At 61.3% G+C, this 18,251-nt stretch overlaps 1 protein-coding gene across 2 annotated transcripts in view; it reads left to right on the forward strand.

The window, feature by feature from the left end:
* The first annotated feature begins 1,666 nt into the window (after positions 1 to 1,666).
* The window catches only part of SSBP3 (single stranded DNA binding protein 3), a 126,597-nt gene continuing 110,012 nt past the window's right edge, over positions 1,667 to 18,251 (forward strand). Inside the window, exons 1-4 of one of the 2 annotated variants that reach the window (XM_056122167.1) lie at positions 1,667 to 1,923; positions 2,694 to 2,766; positions 2,988 to 3,049; positions 5,686 to 5,770. In XM_056122167.1, coding sequence (XP_055978142.1) covers positions 1,868 to 1,923; positions 2,694 to 2,766; positions 2,988 to 3,049; positions 5,686 to 5,770 — 276 coding nt within the window. In that variant the 5' untranslated portion in view covers positions 1,667 to 1,867. The remainder of the gene's footprint in view (positions 1,924 to 2,693; positions 2,767 to 2,987; positions 3,050 to 5,685; positions 5,771 to 18,251) is intronic. The other variant, XM_056122169.1, reaches the window with a different exon arrangement.

The following is an 18,251-nucleotide window of genomic DNA, read 5'->3' on the forward strand; positions in this document are numbered from 1 at the left end:
CATCCTCCCCACCCTACCCCACCCCCCAGCCCCGCAAGCAATCCAGCCGGGAGCGGAGAGTGCCCAGAGGCAGCTGTAGTAGGGCCTGGTTGTATTCTAATTTAGGGAGGCTCTTAGCCTGAGAACATTATTCCAAAAATGTACCCGGAGTCTCCTTGCTGAACCAATGCAGATCTGTTTGCAGCGGGGCATTTCTTTTCAAAGCCTTTTTTCTTCTCCTCTTGCATAGACCAAAATAAGCAAACTTTAATGGGAAGGAATGATTCTTTATTTTGTTGAAACCTAGCTCTGAGTTTTCCTACTTGAAGCGTGTTTTCCCCAGGACACTGACCTATCCTTTAATTGTTTGGTGCGAGGCATGTTAGGGGGAGGGGCGTTACTTGTTTATTGGAACAGCGCAGTTAAAAAAAAAAAAAATCAACCTAGGCTAACAGTTTCAAGGCTCCCCTAAAGATGTATCCAAACCAGCAGCCAATCAGCGCTTACACAGCTTTTTCTGCTCGACTCTTTTAAAGAGACAGCGCCGACAATGTTTTATCACATTTAAAGAGAACCGCGCTCCAAAAAAAAAAACACTCCGAAAATGGGGGGGGGGGGTCCCTTCCCCTAGCTGGCTGGCTTCTGCATTTAAGAGTGGCTAAGGGTGGACACGCTGTGTCCGCCGGCCAGGTTCCCGAGCGTGGTGGGCCTCGGAGAGTCGGTAGTAAATAGCTGGGTCACTCGGCCAGCACCCCCCTCAATTTCCCATTGTACACCTGGGTCACTGACAATGGAGGCCTCCCCTCCCCCCACGGCCGACTCCAGCCCCCCGCCCGCCCCCCCCACCCCCCAATTTAGCTCCATTTATTTGAAGTTTGCAGATTGCCGTGGCGCGCATTCCGCATCGCCGGGCGCCCAGGTGACGCCCCCCTCCCGCCCCCCGACTCCGGCGCGCCCCCTCTCCCGCAGAGACGCGCCGCGGGGGGGCCGGCCGCGCGGCCGAAGCGGGGAGCGCTCCCCCCGCCCCGGGGGGTCCGGGAGACCCGCGTGCCCGGCGCCCCCGCGCCCTCCCCGCAGCGCCCCCGGGGCCGTCGGCGCGCGGCTCCACTCGGGGGTTTTCCAAAGTATCTCCACGAGCCCGGGAAGGAGCCGCCGCGCGCCGCGCGGGGTGCAGCCGGGTGCCCGCGCGCGGAGCGGGCAGGGCAGGGCAGGGCAGGGCAGGGCAGGCCGGGGTCCGGCGGGGGGCGCGGCGGCGGCGCCCCCGGGCGCGCGGGCGGGGCGCGGGGCGCGGGGCGGGCGGCGCGCGGCGCGAGGGGCCGCTCGCGCCCCCCGAGGTCCCGCGGCGCGGGGCGCGCGGGTCCGAGCGGGCGGCCGCAGCGGGCAGGGCGTCGCTCGCCGGCCGGGCCCGCCCCCCGGCGCCCATTGGCCGCGGCCGCCGTCAGTCGCGCCCGCCCCGCGCCCGCCCGCGGGTAGCCACGTTCGGTTGCGCTGGGAGCAGAGCGGCGGCGGCGGCGGCGGGGCCGGAGGCGCGGAGGGCGGCGCGGGCGGAGCCGGGCGGCGGGCGCGCGGCGGGCGGCGGCGGCGGCGGCGGCGGCGTTGGCACCCCGGCCGGGCCGGCGCGGGCGGCGGCGCGGCGCGGAGCGGGGCAGGGGCCGGAGCCGGAGGAGGCGGAGGAGGAGTTGCCGCCGCCGGGCGATGGGGCCGCGGCCGGGGCTGACGCTTTGACAGCTGGCAGGAGCGCGGAGCCGGCGCCGGGGGCGCGGGCGGGCAGCGCGGCGCGGGCAGCGCGGGCGAGCGGGCGGCGAGCGCCGGGGAGGGGGCCGGGGGCGAGCGGGCAGCGCGGCGGCGGCGGCGGCGGCGGGGCTCGGCGCCCTCCTCTCTGCGAACCATGTTTGCCAAAGGCAAAGGCTCGGCGGTGCCCTCGGACGGGCAGGCTCGGGAAAAGTAAGCCCGCGTTCCCCGGGGGGCTGCGGCGGGAGGCAGGTGGGCGGGCGGGCGGGCGGGCGCGCCTGGCCCCGGCCCCGAGGCCGCGGCGGGCGGCGCGGGGGCAGCCCATTGTTGGGCGCGGGGCCGGGGTGGGCGCGGGCCCGCGAGCCCCCGGGGCGCGGGGCGGGGGGGCGCGGGCCCCTTTTGTCCGCCCGCGGCGTGAGGGGTGCGGGCCGGGGGCTTTGTTCGGGCCCGGGCGCCCCGCCGGTGCCGGCCCCGCGCGCGCGCTCCGGGGCGCCGGGCAGCGACGCGGCGCGCGGGTGCCGGCCCCGGGGCTGGGGGCACGGCCGTGCCGGGGGGGCGGGGGTCGCTCCGCGGCGCGCCGGGCAGCCCGAGTCCGGGGGGGGGGCAGGGCAGGGGCTCCCCGGCCCTTCCCAGCTGGGCAGAGGGTGGCCCCCAGAAGCGGGCTGGGGGGCCGGGAGCGGAGCTCCGGGGTCGGGCGGCCGGCGACCTCTCTCTCGGCGAGACCGAGGCGGGCCGGGCGCCAACGCCACTTGGAAGTTCAAGTTTGGGGGGCTGCGCTCCCAGCCCCACGGCTGGAGGGAAACGCGTCCCCTCGGTCCCCACCCACCAAGTTTAACTCTCCCGCTCAAGCGCCGGGCCGGCCGGGCCAGCTGCTCGCCGTCCCCGGGCCGGCCCCCGCGGGACAGCGCAGGAAGGGCCCGGAGCCCGCGCCTCGGGGGTCTGACGCTGCCCCTCTCCCTCTCTGCCCCCTGCCCACTTTCCAGGCTAGCTTTATACGTCTACGAGTATTTGCTGCACGTAGGAGCACAGAAATCTGCACAGACCTTCTTGTCGGAGGTGAGTGGACGTGCCCCCCCGCCGGCCAGTTTCTTGACAGCCCCCCGCCCCACGCTCCTTAGAGCCTTTGTTTTCAGGAGCAGCCACTGTGGCCACCATTTTGAATTTTTATCACCTTTTGGCATTTATTGTTAGTGGGTCCTCACCGCCTTTTGGCTCCAGGAGCTCGCCCCCTCCCTCCCCTGCGCCCCGCTCAGCTGTCTGTGCTCTCTGCCTTGCAGATTCGATGGGAAAAGAACATCACGTTGGGAGAACCGCCGGGGTTTTTGCACTCGTGGTGGTGGTAAGTTTGCGCGAGAGTTTTGGGCCAGCGCGCGCGTCTGTTTTTGTTCCGGAGAGCCCCGGGTCCGAGCGAACAAAGGCGGGAGGCTTGGAGCCGGGGCCCCGGCTGCCCGCTGCAGCCTTCAGCCGGGCTCCCTCTGGACCCCACCAGCCCTGAGACCCTGACAGAGGTGGGGAGGAGAGGGGCGAGAGGCCGGGGCTCGAAGTTTTGGGTGCTCTCTCCCCTGCCGCCGGGTCCTGCCTGGTGGTTGGCTGGAAGCTCCTGACTTTCCCATCTCACTCTGGGGCCCTCGCAGGCCCCGGGAAAACCTGGAAGGATTTTTGTCAGCTCTGCATGCTGCTTTAATTAGACGGGGTGGGGGCAGGGCAGGGCCGGGCGGGCGGAGGGGAGTCCAGGTCTGTTTTACGACTGGCCTGTCCCCTTCCTTTTTCTTCTGTGAGGTCAAAACCTCAATAAAGAAAACCTACTGGGGCCTTTTCCAGCCACCGATAGAATGCTCTCAGGGGCTGCCACTTCCTTTAAAAGCCATTCGGAGGGCCCGGACCGTCCCTTCCTCCGGGAGCCCTGCCCCCACCCCAGCATCCCAAAAACCACAGAGTCTCATTTTACCCAGCGAGAACCTGGACTGGCGAGGGAGGACCTGGGCGGAGGGGCTGCCCCGGGGAGTGAGGGGTGCGCCTGGATTTGTCACCCTCTTCCCGGCCCCTGGCCCTGCTGGTGGGGGACCGCCACCCCTCTTTGGCTCCTGGTTTGCGTGTGGACAGGCGTGGACAGGCCGCAGGCAGGAGGCAGGCTGCAGGTCAGCGGGAGTGACAGACCCTTGTGTTTTGTGGGACGATCTGTTTTGAGAAGAAAAGGAAGTTGCCGAGGGGCTTTTGATCCTGGCTTGCTGGAGGCTAGGAAGACCAAGCGCCCAGTCTGCCTGGGGAGCACAGCGTTTGCCCGCCCGCCCGCCCGCCCGCCTGCCCAGGCTCCAGCTTCTCCCTCGTACTTTGAAATGCAGGGGGCTGAAAGTGTGTGTTCTAACTTGTGCCGGGAAAATGAGTTTTTAATTACTTCTGCTAGCCTGGGATCTGCCCGTGTCGGAGGCATTTGGTGTGGCGCAAGGATCTACCTGTAGGAGCGGGTGATGGGGTTTCTGTGTGGTTTGAGGTGTGTGGAGGGCTTGGCCCGGCTGACCTGCAGGGAGTTTGCCCCGTGGAGATGTCGGTGTGTATGGAGGCATGAAGCAACCATGAGTGGCTTCGAGCAACAGAAAGGAGTGTCCCTTCCCCCAGCCCCCGGGAATCCCAGTTTTTCTTTTAGAACTATAGTTCCAGTTGCCCCAGCTTCTCCCAACTCTGACTCTGCCCCGTGGACATAGGGGGGCTCTGTTGGGCTGGGCTCCGGCCGTGGCGGCTCTGGGGGGGTCTGTGGTCTGACCCTGGAAGGTGCCTGTGTGATTTGTCTCCCGGCCAGTACCAGTACCATGACATTTGAGTGGGAAGCAGTCATGGCTCCCACCCTTAGGGAAGAGGCTTGTCTGGCAAGCTGATGATGGAAATGGCATCTTCTGCCTTGACTCTTTGGAGGGGCCCGAGCACTGGATAGGGAGTCACCAGTGCTTTGGTGACCTTTCTCCCCGTTACTCCGAGCCTGTTTCTCCCGGGCCTTGGGCTCCTGACCTAGGGTGTGTTTCATCGTCATCATTTTTTTCGTTTCTTTTTTAGTACTAGGTAGCTAACTCGGGTCTCCTACATGCTATGCGAGGCTTGTTCCTTAACCACTGAGCCATATCCTTGGCCCTCCAGAGGTGTGGGAGGTCCCTCGTGAGTGCCAGTGAGGCGTCCTTTTTGTGTAGGGCTGTTCGGGTTGGCAGAGGGTCAGTCTGCCTTTTGGACTCATCGTTCTGACTCCCAAAGCGGGGTGTGATGGGGCTCCCCAGTCCCTCCATTGCTGGGCTGGCAGATGACCGGTGCCGGCTCTCAGCTTGAGGGGACAGAGCCTTGCGCCCCCCAGAAGCTCTCGCAGGTCATCGATATCTTTGGGGGTGGGGGCAGGAGGAGTGTTCGCATGAGCGCAGCTGAGGGGGGAGTTTCCTGGGTGCCAGGGGCTGCGGATGGATGCTGGGGAGCGGGACCGAGCACACCGTCACCAGTCATGCAGTTCTGAGCTTGGCCTATGACTCATAGTCCCAGTCTGACTTTGACAATTTAACCTTTTCACAAAATGCAGCCATTTTGAGTGTTCTTTTTTTTTTAATTTCTTTTTTTGGGGGGAGGTAAAGGGAGACCATCAGAGGAGTGAACATGAGACCTCCGTCACACTGCCACACCGCCTTTCTGCCCGGGCTTCACCGTACCAGCCTGTCTGAGCTCCTATTGCCCCGGGCGTGGGCTCAAGCCATGTCCCGGGCGGTGTGGCAGTGTGCCGGGGGGTCGGCCACGGCAGGTGTCTGCTTGCTGGGAGAGTGTTCTCCTGCTCCGTGGCTGGCCGGCCACAGCGGGGGGTGGTGGGTCCATTTTGTTTTCTAGGCAGGGCTCTGCCCAGGGAAGGCTGGTGAGGTGGGATGGACCCTCAGGCGCCCTGGGGCACTTGCCGAGGGGTACCCCACTGCCGATTAGTAACCCGACCTTACTCTGTTTCTTGACTCCCAGCGTGTTTTGGGACCTTTACTGTGCAGCTCCTGAGAGGCGAGACACTTGTGAACATTCAAGCGAAGCGAAGGCCTTTCATGACTACGTGAGTAACGAATTTTTAATCCTGGCAATAATTACAGGGTTGGATTGCTCCAACTTCTTTAGTACCAGAGCAGATACACAGCCAGTTGGCAGTGTCTCCTGGCCTGTCTTCTCTGCTCTCCTCACTCCCGGTGGCCCTCTGAGAGAGCCTCAGTATGCAAAAGAGGGTCGATGATGCCTACCTGCCCGAATTAAAGGGCCCGTGCAGACCCCGTTGCCCCACGTGAGGGGGGTGATTGGGGTGGACAGACAGCCGGAGGGGGGCAGGTCTCTCTTCGGTGTGGCCCTCAAGAATGTCCAACCGCTGAGCCCAGGCACGAAATAAAAGTCACTGCAAGACGCGTGTCTGATAAGGCGGGGTGTTGAGTCCTCCCTTTGAGAGATGGGCCGTTGGTCTCATTTTCCAAGATGCCGTCTTCCGTCTTCCAAATTCTGTTTTGGGGTGTGGTTGAGGGTGGACCTGGGGACGGGGGACGGACTGGCGGTGCGGGTGCTTCGAAGATCTTGGCTGGTCCACAAGCCTGTGTTGTCAGTAGCCTCCTGAAGGTAATTTGTTTGCTCGTAGCACTTTCTTCCCAACTTCGCTCCCCTCCCCGCCCCCTGATTGTTTCAAGTCCTGTGAAGTGCTTTCTGGGGGAAGTTGGGGGGAAGTTGGGGAGAAGTCAGCCGAACGCTCACCTCCCCGAGAGGTGGAGTCAGGCTTGATGATTAGATGAAACAAGGGCAGATCTTGGGGAGTCAGATCCTGAAAAACTTCCCAGTGTCCTTCGAGCCCGTACATCATGTTGGTCTTGTAGGTGTGTATATATGTGTGTGTGTGTGTGTGTGTGTGCGTGCGTGCTCATTTGTGCACCCAGCTCTTGTCCTGGTGCATACGGCAGGAGAGGCGCTTCGGTTGTCTTGGCCTTTCGCGTGGACGGAGTGGGGATGCTCTCCCGACTCGAGAATCCTGGGTTAGTCTCTGCAAATATTCAGGGACCACCCCCTCAACCAGCCTGTTGATGCCTCCGCTGCGTTTGAAACCAGTCACAGTGACCTGTACCCGCGGGCTGGTAGAGTTTCCACAAGATGTCCAGTCCCCCTGCCGTGAGTGACTGCTGGGTGCAAATTTCCCGTCACAGGAGGCCTAAGAGACTCGGATGGAGGTCCGCTGGTTTTGAGGTTTGTTCCTTGTGATGAAATGGCTTTGAGAAGTCGGTGCCCTTGACCCTGCCACGGCCGAGTGGTGGTACGTGCGCCTGGAGATACGAGTGGTGCTGAGGGCACGAGTCAACTTTTACTAGTAGGAGAGGAGGTGACAGGTTCACTTGTGATGTGGTTCTTCTGGGAAAATCCACGATGGCGATCACAGGGTTTCTGAGCGGGAGGCGTGGGAGGAGGCCGGGGGTACAGTCACCGTGTCAAAATAGTGGGTGACTTTGACATTTCTATCAAATGAAACTCTTGCGTGACTTTTTTTTTTTTTTACCTGAGGATGTCCAATTCCTGTGTGGTCAGTCTTTGCTATGCAAATGGTTTTATTTTAGAGATGGGGGATGGGTGTGGCCTTGCCTGTTTCAAGTCAGTTTCTTGATGGAGAACCCTGACTTTGGCCAAACCCCATTCAGAGACGTTGCCTTCTCACACACAGTTTGCCCAGAACTCTCATCCTGAGACTCATTTGGTAGTTTGTGGTCTGGTCTGCCCTCTTGCCCCAAGACGGTGGCCGTGAAGGAGGCGTGCTGTGGGGTTGCCGCTGGTCATTTACTGGGGGAAGAGGCAGGTTTGAGCCGGGACCTTTCGAGGGTGCTGCAGAGAGAGGAGGGGGGAGGAACGGGATCCGCGCGGGTGGGGGTGGGGGTGGGGGCTGGAGCTGGAGGAAGGGTGATGCCGGGTACCGGGTGCTGGGAACAGCACAGGCTCCTGGATAAGGGGAAGTCTTGGCTTGCAGGAGTGACCAGAGAAGTACGTGGGGAGTCACATACTCGACAACTTCAGGGGTCTGTGACTTGGTGTTTGGCTTCACCTGAGACTCTGATTTTTGTTCTGTCTCTCTCTGTGGTGACCCTGAGCTTGGCCCTCTTGATCACGATAGCCTGTGAGGACCACCCCAACCTCTCCACATCTTGCTCCTCTCCTCGGAGGACTTCCCTGCTCCCCCCACCCCCTCTTCTGTTTTTGTTTTTTTTTTTGGGGGGGGGGCCATTCCTGGTGGTGTTCAGGGCTTACTCCTGGCTCTGAGCTCAGGGGACCACATGGGATGCCCGAGATTGAACCCGGGTCACCTGCGTGCCAGACAAGCCCCACCGTGCTCTTGAGAAGGGCCCCTTGGAGGACTTTCTTTGTGGTTTTCTGTACCTTTTTTGGGTTGTCTTTAAAACCCACCTGTGTGCAGGGCCTCGGTGGGTCCCTGCTGAGCCCCTGTGCTGAGAGGTGCAGGCTGAGACACTGGGACTCGCACCTCCGTGGCTGGGGGAACGGAGGCCCACTGAGGCGGGCTCCGGACCAGGTCCTCACTGCATGCAGTCGCTCCGGGCCCTGCGCCACACCTGCGCCGATGCACAGTTCCTGCAGGTTTATCTTTCCGACCACAGCGCGTTCAGTGTTTCCGTGCCAGACGCCGTGAGCTAATGTCCTGCAGGGGCTCCCACGATGCCTCGCACCCAGTAGGCACCCTGGCTCGTCGAGGGGAGGGCAGGAGCGCGGGAACAATGGGGTAGGGAAACAGTAGGTGATTCGGGGTCAGTGAGTAACCTGGCCTGGAACGGCCTATGGAAGATGTTCTCATGGTGACCTCATTTTTCCTGGGGAGTCTCGAGCCAGGTGATATATGTATATATATTTTTCTTTTTGGGTCACACCCAGCGTTGCGCAGGAAATACTCCTGGCGGTGCTCGGAGGACCATATGGGATGCTGGGAATCGAACCCGGCTTGGCCGCGTGCAAGGCAAACGCCCTACCCGCTGTGCAATTGCTCCAGCCCTTCGAGCCAGGTGATTTTTATGTGGCTTACTGAGTCACACTCAGCCATTTTCCGAAGAGAAAGTGGCCTGCTCTCTGGAGGTGTGGCGTTTCGGAGTACTGGGGTGTCCCGTCCTGCCTCCCCCACTTGGGGCTGAGCAGAAGCATCCCTGTTCCTCCTAGATGTGAAAGGACCCGCCCCCAGAAGATCCTGATCTCAGGTCTTAAGGGATGCTGGGGTGCTTGTGGCCCAGTGCTCTCCCTGCCTGATTGGCCACCGGGTCAGAGGTTAGGAGTCTCTGAAGTCCCTCCCAGGTCAAGGCCAGGCTGTGGAATCTGGAGGGAATGCTGGTTCAGCAGGGAGGGAGGCTTCTCATCTTTCTCTGAATTGGTGAGTTTTTATTTGAGTCACAGTCCGCTTGTCGTCCCCGCTCCCCCAACCCTCCCCCCTGCCCCCCTCCACACACCTGGTGACTTCAGTGCTCTGGGCCCAGCGTGCAGGAGCCTGAGGGCCCCCAATGTCAACCGCAGAGTTTGAGTTGGTGTCAGGAGTGGACTTTTCTGAGAACAGGGTTTGCCTCCTGTCTGAGAGGTCCCCCCAGCCAGGGGCGGGACGGCCTCCTCTCCGGCCTGTTGCCCACATGGGTGGTGGAAACGGGGCGGGGGCGGGGAGAGGACACATTTTTTTTCCAGAAACCGTGTGTGTCCCCTCAAAGGACATTTTCCCTGATTTCAGGAAGGTCCCAGTCCCATTCCTAGTGGCTCCCCAGGGTCACATCCTGGGAGGCCCTCGAGTTGCGAGTTTGTGGGCACGTGCAGTCCCCCCGATCCGGGCGGATCTCCAGCCTCAGTTTCCCAGCTCTGCAGGCCTGCTGCTGCGGGCCCCCTGTTCTCCCCCAAGACTGCACCCCGTGAGCCTCGCCCGTCTCCTCTGTCCCGAGCAGCCGGGTACCTTTGTTGCCAGCAGCGCTGACTGCTGGCACAGGGAAGCGCCCAGAATCCAGGTGTGGATGGCCTGGAGGTATTTGTGGCTCGTGGCAGGGTCCGGTGTCCTTGGTGGTCTGAAATAGCCAAGCGATATTTGAGAGGGCTCTCCTTGACGCGGTGCTCTGAGTTCCCGCCAGGCGGGTGTGTCCAGGCATGCCAGAACTCTGGGGCCAGGGGCACGGGAGGCTCCTGGCCTGCGGGCAGGCTGGGAAGGCCGCAGAGCCGGGGGTGCGCGCTCCCCTCCGGTGTGATCAGCTGGCCCAGCGCTGCCCAGAGGCCCTGGCAGGTTGACACGCTGCCTTTGGCTCCGACCCTGGGCACCCTTCTGTGGCAGATCAGCAGAGAACCCACACACGCAGACCCGTCTCCCCCGCCTCCCCCCACCGCCCTCGGAGCCTGTGTGAAGCCCTTCTCGGGCTCCCTCCTGCGTGTCCCCGCGTGCCGCCGCCGCTCAGCCCAGAGGTTGCCAGCTCCCCCCTTGGCCGCTAATTAAACGCTCAATGAGCCTCTGGAACTGCGTTTTGCCAGAACCGGGGCTGTGCAGCCTCCGTAATGGTTTTCAAGTGGCAGCAAGACCCCACATTGCAACTCCTTCTTGCCCTTTATTTCAGCGAGCTGAGGGTGGGGGGGCCCAAAGAGAGTTTTTGGCAGTGGTCACTTCACTCGAGCCCCAGGACCGGCCGTGGGCACCATCTCTGCATAATGCCGGCTTTGTTAGTGAAGCATTGGCTCCGAGTGAGTATGCCAGCCGCTGCCCTGCCCGGGCTCAGTCCTCCTGCTCTCTGCGGGCACCTCGAGCGGCCTGGCACTTCAGGGCATGCGGGATCTGTATTGGGGACCTTCTTCCCTTGGTGTATCCTGCATTCGTGCCTGGGTCCCCAGAGGGTGATGGGCCTGGTGGCGTTTACGTTTCGGGGCCTGTCAGCCAAGATAACAAGTGTTACCCGGCTCTTTCCTTTCTTAAAGGGTTCAGGGTTTGGAGTACCTGGAAAAAAATCATTTCATCTCTTTAACTCGGTAGTAATTTTCTCCAAGGCACAAGAGCATGAGATGACTTGCATAAGCCTCCCTCTCTCTCCTCTCCTCTCCTCTCTCCTTTTCTCTCTCTCTTCATCTCTTTTCTCTCTCTTTCTCTCCCTCTCTCTCTGTTTTTGGGCCACACCCAGCCCCAGACGTGCTCAGGGATCACCGCTGGCGGGCTTGGGAGGGACCACATGGGGATTGAACCGGGTTGGCCAAGTGCACTACAAGCTGTCCAGTGTGGTGTGGATCCAGTCCCTCGTATAAACTTCCTGGGTTCGTCTTGCCAGAGCTCCCAGCAGCACAGAGCTTCTGCTGCTGGTTTAGGTTTGCAGCTGCTCTGCTCTGGGGTGGGTGGGCTTTGGGATGTTCCTTCTGGCCTCTTCGCCAGGGCCCTCTGGATTGGACAGACAGGGTCGTGTTCTCACCTGGGGCAGGGCTGCTGAATTGAGCCTGTGCCCACCAGCAGGGCCGGGCTGGTCTGCTTTCTCTTCCTCGCTTTCCCGTCAGCGGGGTGGGGCACAGTGATTCCTTTGGGGGTGCGGTGGGAGGGTGCGTGGGGTCCTGTCGGGAGGTGGTGGTGGTGTCCTCCTCTGGCAGGCCTGGAGCTTTAATATGGCATAGGCAATGCCAGTGGTGTTGGGCTCCAGATGCTTGAGTGGAAGCCCCCTGCCCACTGGGTTCCCCGTGGGTGGCGGGAGTCGCCGTCTGGCCTCAGCCTGCACACCCTGGCACAGGCTGGCGCTGATAAGTGTCCCCCGAGTTGTGCACGCCTTACCTGCGGTGGGCAGCGTGGTCCTGCCCCTTGCCCCGCTGTGACTGCCACGGGACTGCAGGGGAGGATCCCCAGGGCTCATGACCCGGTCTGTGTGTGACGTGGACTCAGATCTCACCCCTCACCCTTGCTCGCAGTCTCTCTCCCGCTGGTGAAGGGAGGGAGCGTGCAGTACTGGCACACCCCTCTGTGTCCCTTGTGTTCTCTGAGCACCCAGGAGTTCCCCAGAGGCGCCCTCGGAAGCCTCAGGGCTGCGGGAAGCTGGGTCACAGCACCCTGCTGCTCTCTTCTCTCCCTGTGGGGAGGGGAGATGCCGAACGCGAGGTCCTCCCGTGCTGCCCGCCGCGCTCGCTCTCGGGCGGGGACCGTGCATGGGGGTTGGAGCTGGGGGTTATCATGCCATCTTACAGGTAGGTAAGCTGAGGCCCCGCCCGCTGCCACTAGGAAGACTGATGAGGATCCAGGGTTCCTGCGTTTGCTCTGTGTTTCCTTGTGTGCTGATCAGCTGTGGCTTTGGGTACCTTGTTTAACTTCTGTTTCCCCCTCAGTGGCCTCTGGTGGGGAATGGGGTGAACGAGGCCGCCTGTCTCAGAAGGGCGCCGTGTGGATGGAGTGAGTCCGCCCACATGCACACGGTGTCTGGTGCGGCAAGGACCCTGTATGTGTTCTTTTGGGGGAGGCATGGGGGCGCCCCTGGTTGTGCTCAGACAACCATGGCTTACTGGGGTTCAGCCGAGGTCTCCCTCACTCAGCGTGCTGAGCACTCTACAAGCCAGTGTGATCCTTTGGTCACCTGGCCTCTGTGTGTGTGTGTGTGTGTGTGTGTGTAGGTGTCCTGACTTTCTGGGGGACAGCAGCTGAGGCCAGTGAGAGGTGTGTGTTTGAGTTCAGGGCCAGCGTTCCCTGACCTCTGGCCAGCGCCCTGGATGGGATCCGTGTCCTCGAGCACCTTCGGGTGAAGGGGGGGCAGTTAAGTGCTGTGCGTGTCACACATGTGGCCTCAGACTAGCCCCAGCCCTTGAGAATGGGGGTGTCGGGCGCCCCTCTGGCTGTTGGCCTGTGTGACACGCACCTCTTCTCTCTCTGTTGTTTCTCTTGCTACGAGGATCTGGGACTCTGCAGCCTCCTCCAGGCCCTCTGACATGTCCCTGGACTCACGGCTTCATTTGTTGTTGTTGTTGCTGTTGTTGTTGTTGTTTTGCCGCCTGGCCATCCACCGCAGTCTAGACGCTAGGCCTGGATGGGGCCTCCGCTGGCCTGCCTTCAGCACCTCCTCCTGGAGACCCCTCCCGCCCTCCCCGCCCCGGAACCTATGGCTCTGTATGCCTCTCTCTTGGTTCTTGCTGTCCGGAAGGAGGGACTTGGGCAGAGGCCGTGGCTTCGCCCGTTCTCTCCCTAGACTGGAAGGCCTGGCAGGAGGGCGGGCGTTCTCATCCGCCTGCTCCCCGCGCCCCGCGCCCAGCCTTGGGGACGGCTGGCGGGAGAGTGAACTCTAGGCCTGGCCGGGTGAGACGGTTTTGATCCCTGCCCTGGTGCGAAGCCTGTTAAACGCACGTTTGAATAGAGACGGACCAGGGGCTCGGGGTGACGCATTGTTTTGCCAACTCTCAGCTGTGACCCATTAGCGCGATGTTAAACCGACTCGGTGGGTCAGGACTGGCGGTGACGATAAGTAAGTAAACGAAGAAAAGAAGCAGGTGCATCCCCCAGAGAAGACGTAAATATTCTTTCGGGATCCCGCGGGTTCCGCGTGCCCGTTGAGTGAACGGTTCCCTGGGTCTGTGATGCGCGGTTTGTTTGATGCTGGGTCTCCACCCCAGCTCGGAAAGCCAGTAGCCCAGGGAGGGGAAGACAAGGACCCGTAGGCCCTCCGGGTCGTGGGCCGTGGGCCAGGGTCCAGTGGGAGCTGCAGGGGCCGTTTCCTGAGCTGCAGCCTTGGGGGCTCCCCTAGGGGCTGGCGGGAGGCTATTTTACTGCCTAACCTTTGGGCATTGCAGATAAAAGCCCCCAGGTCGGTGGGGCTTCACGCTTGCATGCCACGCTCTCCGTTGCTGGCTGCAGTTCCTGCAGTTGGCGAGTTGGGGTGGGAGCAGTCTCCTCCCAGCGCCCCCCCCTCCAGCCACCCCCCCCCCCCCAGCGCCCCCCGGCACTTTTCTGAACACCAACGGGGCTTAGGCTTTGACTGCTGCAACAATCTGGAGGAATAGGTTCCAGGGCATCCCTGTCCGACCCGAATGGCCCCTGCTCCCGAGTGCCCTTGTTCGAGTGCCCTTGTTCGCACCACCCGGTGACAGCTGTTTGCACAGACCCCGGGAGGCAGCTTTGTGTCCCCTACTCTTTGTGTGTCTGGGCGAGGCGCCTGGCATTGTGCTGGTTTCACAGTCCTCTGACCTGCAGGGGCACAGCTGCTCCCGGCCGGCCGCTCGCTCGTGCTCCCAAGCCTCCCTTTGAGCCGCTCCCCCCTGACAAAAGGCTGTTTGAAAGCGTGTGTTACCCACCCCCCGACCCCAACCCTGCCTGGGCTGGCCGGCTGGGGGGCGCACAGTGGGCCTTTGCCGGCAGGGCTGGCCGGTTCTCTTCAAGGTCCCCCTCTGCTGGTTGGTGTGGGGGACTTAAGCCCCAGAGGGGAGAATCCTGGCTTTGAATTTAGGGTTCAGGCTCTTGTGTTTGGTCGCTGCTGTTTTGGGTCAGAGCAGGTTGTGCATGGGGATCAGTCCTGGCGGGGGGACCATCCGGGGTGCCGGGGGGGTTGAAGCCGGGTCAGCTGTGTGCGAGGCAAGCTGTTGCCCCACTGTACTGTCGCTCCAGTCTGGGTTCAAGTTCTGGGCCTTTCCTGGCCTCTTCCCTCTTTGGGCCTTTCCTGGCAGTTCTCGGGGGTCGCCCCTGCCCGTGCTTGAGGGGGTACCATGCAGGGCTGGGAACAGAGCCTGGCACGCCTGCCTGCAGCTCTCAGCTCTCTGGCACCTCTGTGTATGACTTTTGGGGGGTGTTTTGGGCCGTACTTGGTGCTGCTCAGGACTGACTCACGGCAGGGCTCAGGGGCTGTGTGCGGTGCGTTGGACTGAACTTGGGTTAGCTGCATGCAAGACCAGGGCCTTACCCGGCTCCTATCTCTTGGGTCTTCCAAGTTCTGATTCTTTCCGATTGACTCTGGGTAAGCCATGTGACCTCTCTGTACTTTGTTCAACTGGGATAGAAATTGTAAGAAGTGGGTCAATCAGCTTAATCAGTGGCTGAATAAATAGCAGTACTCCTATTTTTTTTTTTTTAAAGGAAGTTTGGGGCAGAGTGATAGAACAGCAGGGAAGGTTCTTGCCTGACATGTGGCCAGCCTGGGTTCAGTTCCCACCATCCTATTTGGTCCCCCCCCCCCCCAGCACCACTAGGTGTGGCTCAGTAATAAAAACAAAGGGGGCTGGAGCAATAGTACAGCAGGTTGGGCGTTTGCCGTGCACGTGGCCAACCTGGGTTCGATCCCTGGCATCCCATATAGTCCCCCGAGCAGCGCCAGGAGTGGGTGGGGAAAGAGTCTTAAAACTCGCTTGTGAATTACGCACCCGCCCTTCTTTGGAGGAGGGGGAAACCGTCAAGTCACAGAACGTATATCCAGGAGGAGCCCCCCCCCCTTCACCAACATGGAAACTGAGGCCTGAAAACTGAGGGTCGTCTCTCCAGCCACCCAGGCCCCGGCCCCGCTGCAGTCACCGACGTTGGAAAACCTCCACTTAGGAGGTTGGCGCCGGTGCCCGTGTCGCCACCCGTTAGGAATTTTGCAGTTTGCTTTGGGAGATGCCGGGGGCTTCCTGTGGCTTTGGCCGGGCGGGCTGGGCGAGGGGCAGCGGGCCCAGTGGGCTGGCCTGGCGTCGGGCGTGTGTGCGCTGCCCTTCCCTCCCCCCCCCACCCCGTCTTTTAGAAGGCTTCCAGCAGAAAATGTTATCCTCCCCCTGGAGGCCCAGCTTTTTGGCAGCGCTGCCTGCCCGCCGGCCAGACCCTTCCCGGCCGCGCTTGTGTTACAAGAGGCGCCCTGGCCGCGGCTCCGGCCCGGGAACCGCTGCGGAAGGGGACTTTACAGCCTGACAGGGACTTTCGGCCGCGGCTTTCTCTCCGAATTGGCCAATTGATGGTTTCAGCAGAGCATTTCAGCATCGGGGAAGCCAATACAATTTGAGTTAGTTGTGACGGCTGCCACTTTAAATACCACAGTGAATTTCCGTCGGCAGCTAATCCGCAGGATGGGGAATTGCAGAAAACTTGATCACCAGAGCGCTCCAGTCGATTCTGACCCCCAAGCTAGAGAAAATGAACTTAAGCGAGTTGACTGTCGCCACATACTTTCTCGGGCATCATTTTGCTGGCAGCGTTTCGTCCAGGGGAAGGTGGAGGGGCAGTGCAGGTAGAAGGCACTGACTGCGTGGGCCCCAGCCCCTCTGGTTTTCGGTTGCCACGGGGGGGGGGGTGGTCTGTGGGCAGGGAAGCCTTTGGGAGCCTCGGCGGCTGATCATTTGATCATGCACCGGTGGTGAGGTAGCACGGGAAGCTCACTAGCATTTACTGAGCACTTACTACATGCTACAGTCCTTTACAGACTGTCTTACCTTCTTGGGCCAGGCCCGGCCAGGGGGGAGGGTGTTCTCCCCTTTTCCTCAAAGGGGGTCTGATAACACAGAAGCTCCCCAGGGTGCTCCCAGCCTGACCTGGTTGGGTTTGTCGGGGCTGTCCTGCCATACAGCCCCGGGGGTTAAGTTCTTAAGGCACTTCCTCTGCTGTGAGTGATGTCTCCTGCAGTGCCCCAGGCCCCATGCAGGGTGCTGGTGCTCTGTTTGCGGTCAGGTCGCAGAGCGAGGGCCTTTTCCGGGGAGGAGACCCCTTGCTTAGGGCCCGTGGCCCTTCAAGAAGACTCTGCCTCTCTCTGGTGGCCTAGGTACACACTTTGTGTGTCCAGGCCTGAATTCAGTCCCTGCACTCCGTGTCCATCCCAGAGTCACCGGGTGTGGCTTTGGGGCGGTGCTTGGGAGCTCCTCTCCCTACAGACCCTGTTTGATGCAAAACACACACCCCTCCCCATCTACTCCCTGTGGACGGCTGGAGACGGTCACGGAGTCTCAGTGTGCTCTGGGTTATTTTCATCGGCAGGGAGGGGAACTGCTCTCCCTGCTGAAGGGGGCTCCCTGTTGGCTGGGCAGGGGGAGCAAAAGCCATGATGGAGGAATTCCATCATTCCTTTGGGGTTTTGCCCTTTGGGTTTTTGCCTTCATTGGTGGCAGAGATGACTGTGGAGAGTGAATAGCGGTGATATTCCGGAGTCCACGAGGAAGTTGCCGAGATGGTTGGCCAGGGTCTGAGAGCGCTCCGTGGGCTAACGTGCAGGCTTCGCACACAGGACCACACAGCGCCCTGAGCACCACTGTGCTTAATGCTGACGAGTACTGATGAGGCTCTTTACCTGGGACCCCGTCCTGCGTGTTCATGCCTACCCAGCGAGCTCTGGGGATGCTCCTAGCTGTGTTCTGGGATGGTCAGGATTGGATGGGGTGGAGGTGGGGTGCAGGGAGAGGGTGTTTCACCCCCTTTAGGGCGGACCAGAGGGCAGAATTCAAGCTGGCTTGGTTGTCGGCTGCAGTGCAGGTAAGACCTCCACCTTAGGAAGAGTCCATAGTTGGGGGGTGGGCGGTCCCTGCCCTGAGAGTAAGATTCAAGTGGGAGAGAAGCTCCCCCTTTCCAGAAGGTGCTTGAGGGGACCGGTCCCTCCAGACCTGTGCAGGACCTCAGAGGCAGTGGCCTCTGGACAGCTAGCCGGGCTTCTCTTGTTGAGCTGAATGAGCTTCTTCCTAGCTGGGTGACCTTCACTGGCCGCGGTCATCGCTCTGGGCCTCACTTGACCCTGCTGTAGCCTAGGACCGCCAATGACACCAAACACTTCCTATTGCTCTAGTTTCTGTGTTCATCTTGTGTTTGTTTCGTCTTGGGGCCACAGCCAGGATGCTCAGGGGTTTACTCCTCGCTCTGCTCTTGGGAATCACGCCTGGCGGGGCTCCTGTGGGGTGTCCAGGATTGAGCCCAGCTTGGCCGTGTGCGGAGGCAAAAGCCCTACCCGCAGGACTTACGGCTCTAGCCCTGCGTGTTCTTTCATCTTTGGGGTGACTCACAGCAGTGCCGGAATTGGACCCGGAGCCTGTGTGTGAAGCCTCACACTCCCGTCCCTTGCGGTGCCGCTATGGCCCCAGAAATGGCCTTTGGCATCACGTAACTCCTTGAACAGGCTGTGCAGGGGGCAGTTTCCCTCGAAGCTCAGCTCAGATCGCCTCGTTTTGCCAGGATGAGGAAACTGAGGCTGGGAGGCGCTTTGCCCCTGGCCATGAAGTCGCTGGATTTGAACCTCAGGCCCCATTCCTCGCCCATGAGTCACGATTATTTTCGCCAGCTTGCGGATGGCTGTGGGGCTGTGGGGGCGGGGTGGGGGGCTCGGAATGTGCTTTGAAAGTGCCGCTCCTTTCCGCCACCTGTAAGTGGGTGACTTGGGGAGGGGGGAGGAGAGGCAGAACTGCCGGTGACAGTCTGCTTCCCGGCGAGACGAATGCAGATAAACCTATTTTGACTGTTAACTTATTTTGTTGCTTAAAAGCCGGTGACATGTAGCGTGGCATCTATTTTTTTCTTCGCCACGTCTAAGTGTTTGCCACTTCTTGAGTGACGTGTGTGAATTTGGGAATTGCCGGCACCCGGGGAGCGGTGGCGTCGCTGCCATTGGAAGGAGCTCGAC

Source organism: Sorex fumeus, unplaced genomic scaffold (genome assembly GCF_029834395.1).
Source record: "Sorex fumeus unplaced genomic scaffold, SorFum_2.1 ptg000045l, whole genome shotgun sequence".
In the NCBI taxonomy this organism is placed as follows: Eukaryota; Metazoa; Chordata; class Mammalia; order Eulipotyphla; family Soricidae; genus Sorex; species Sorex fumeus.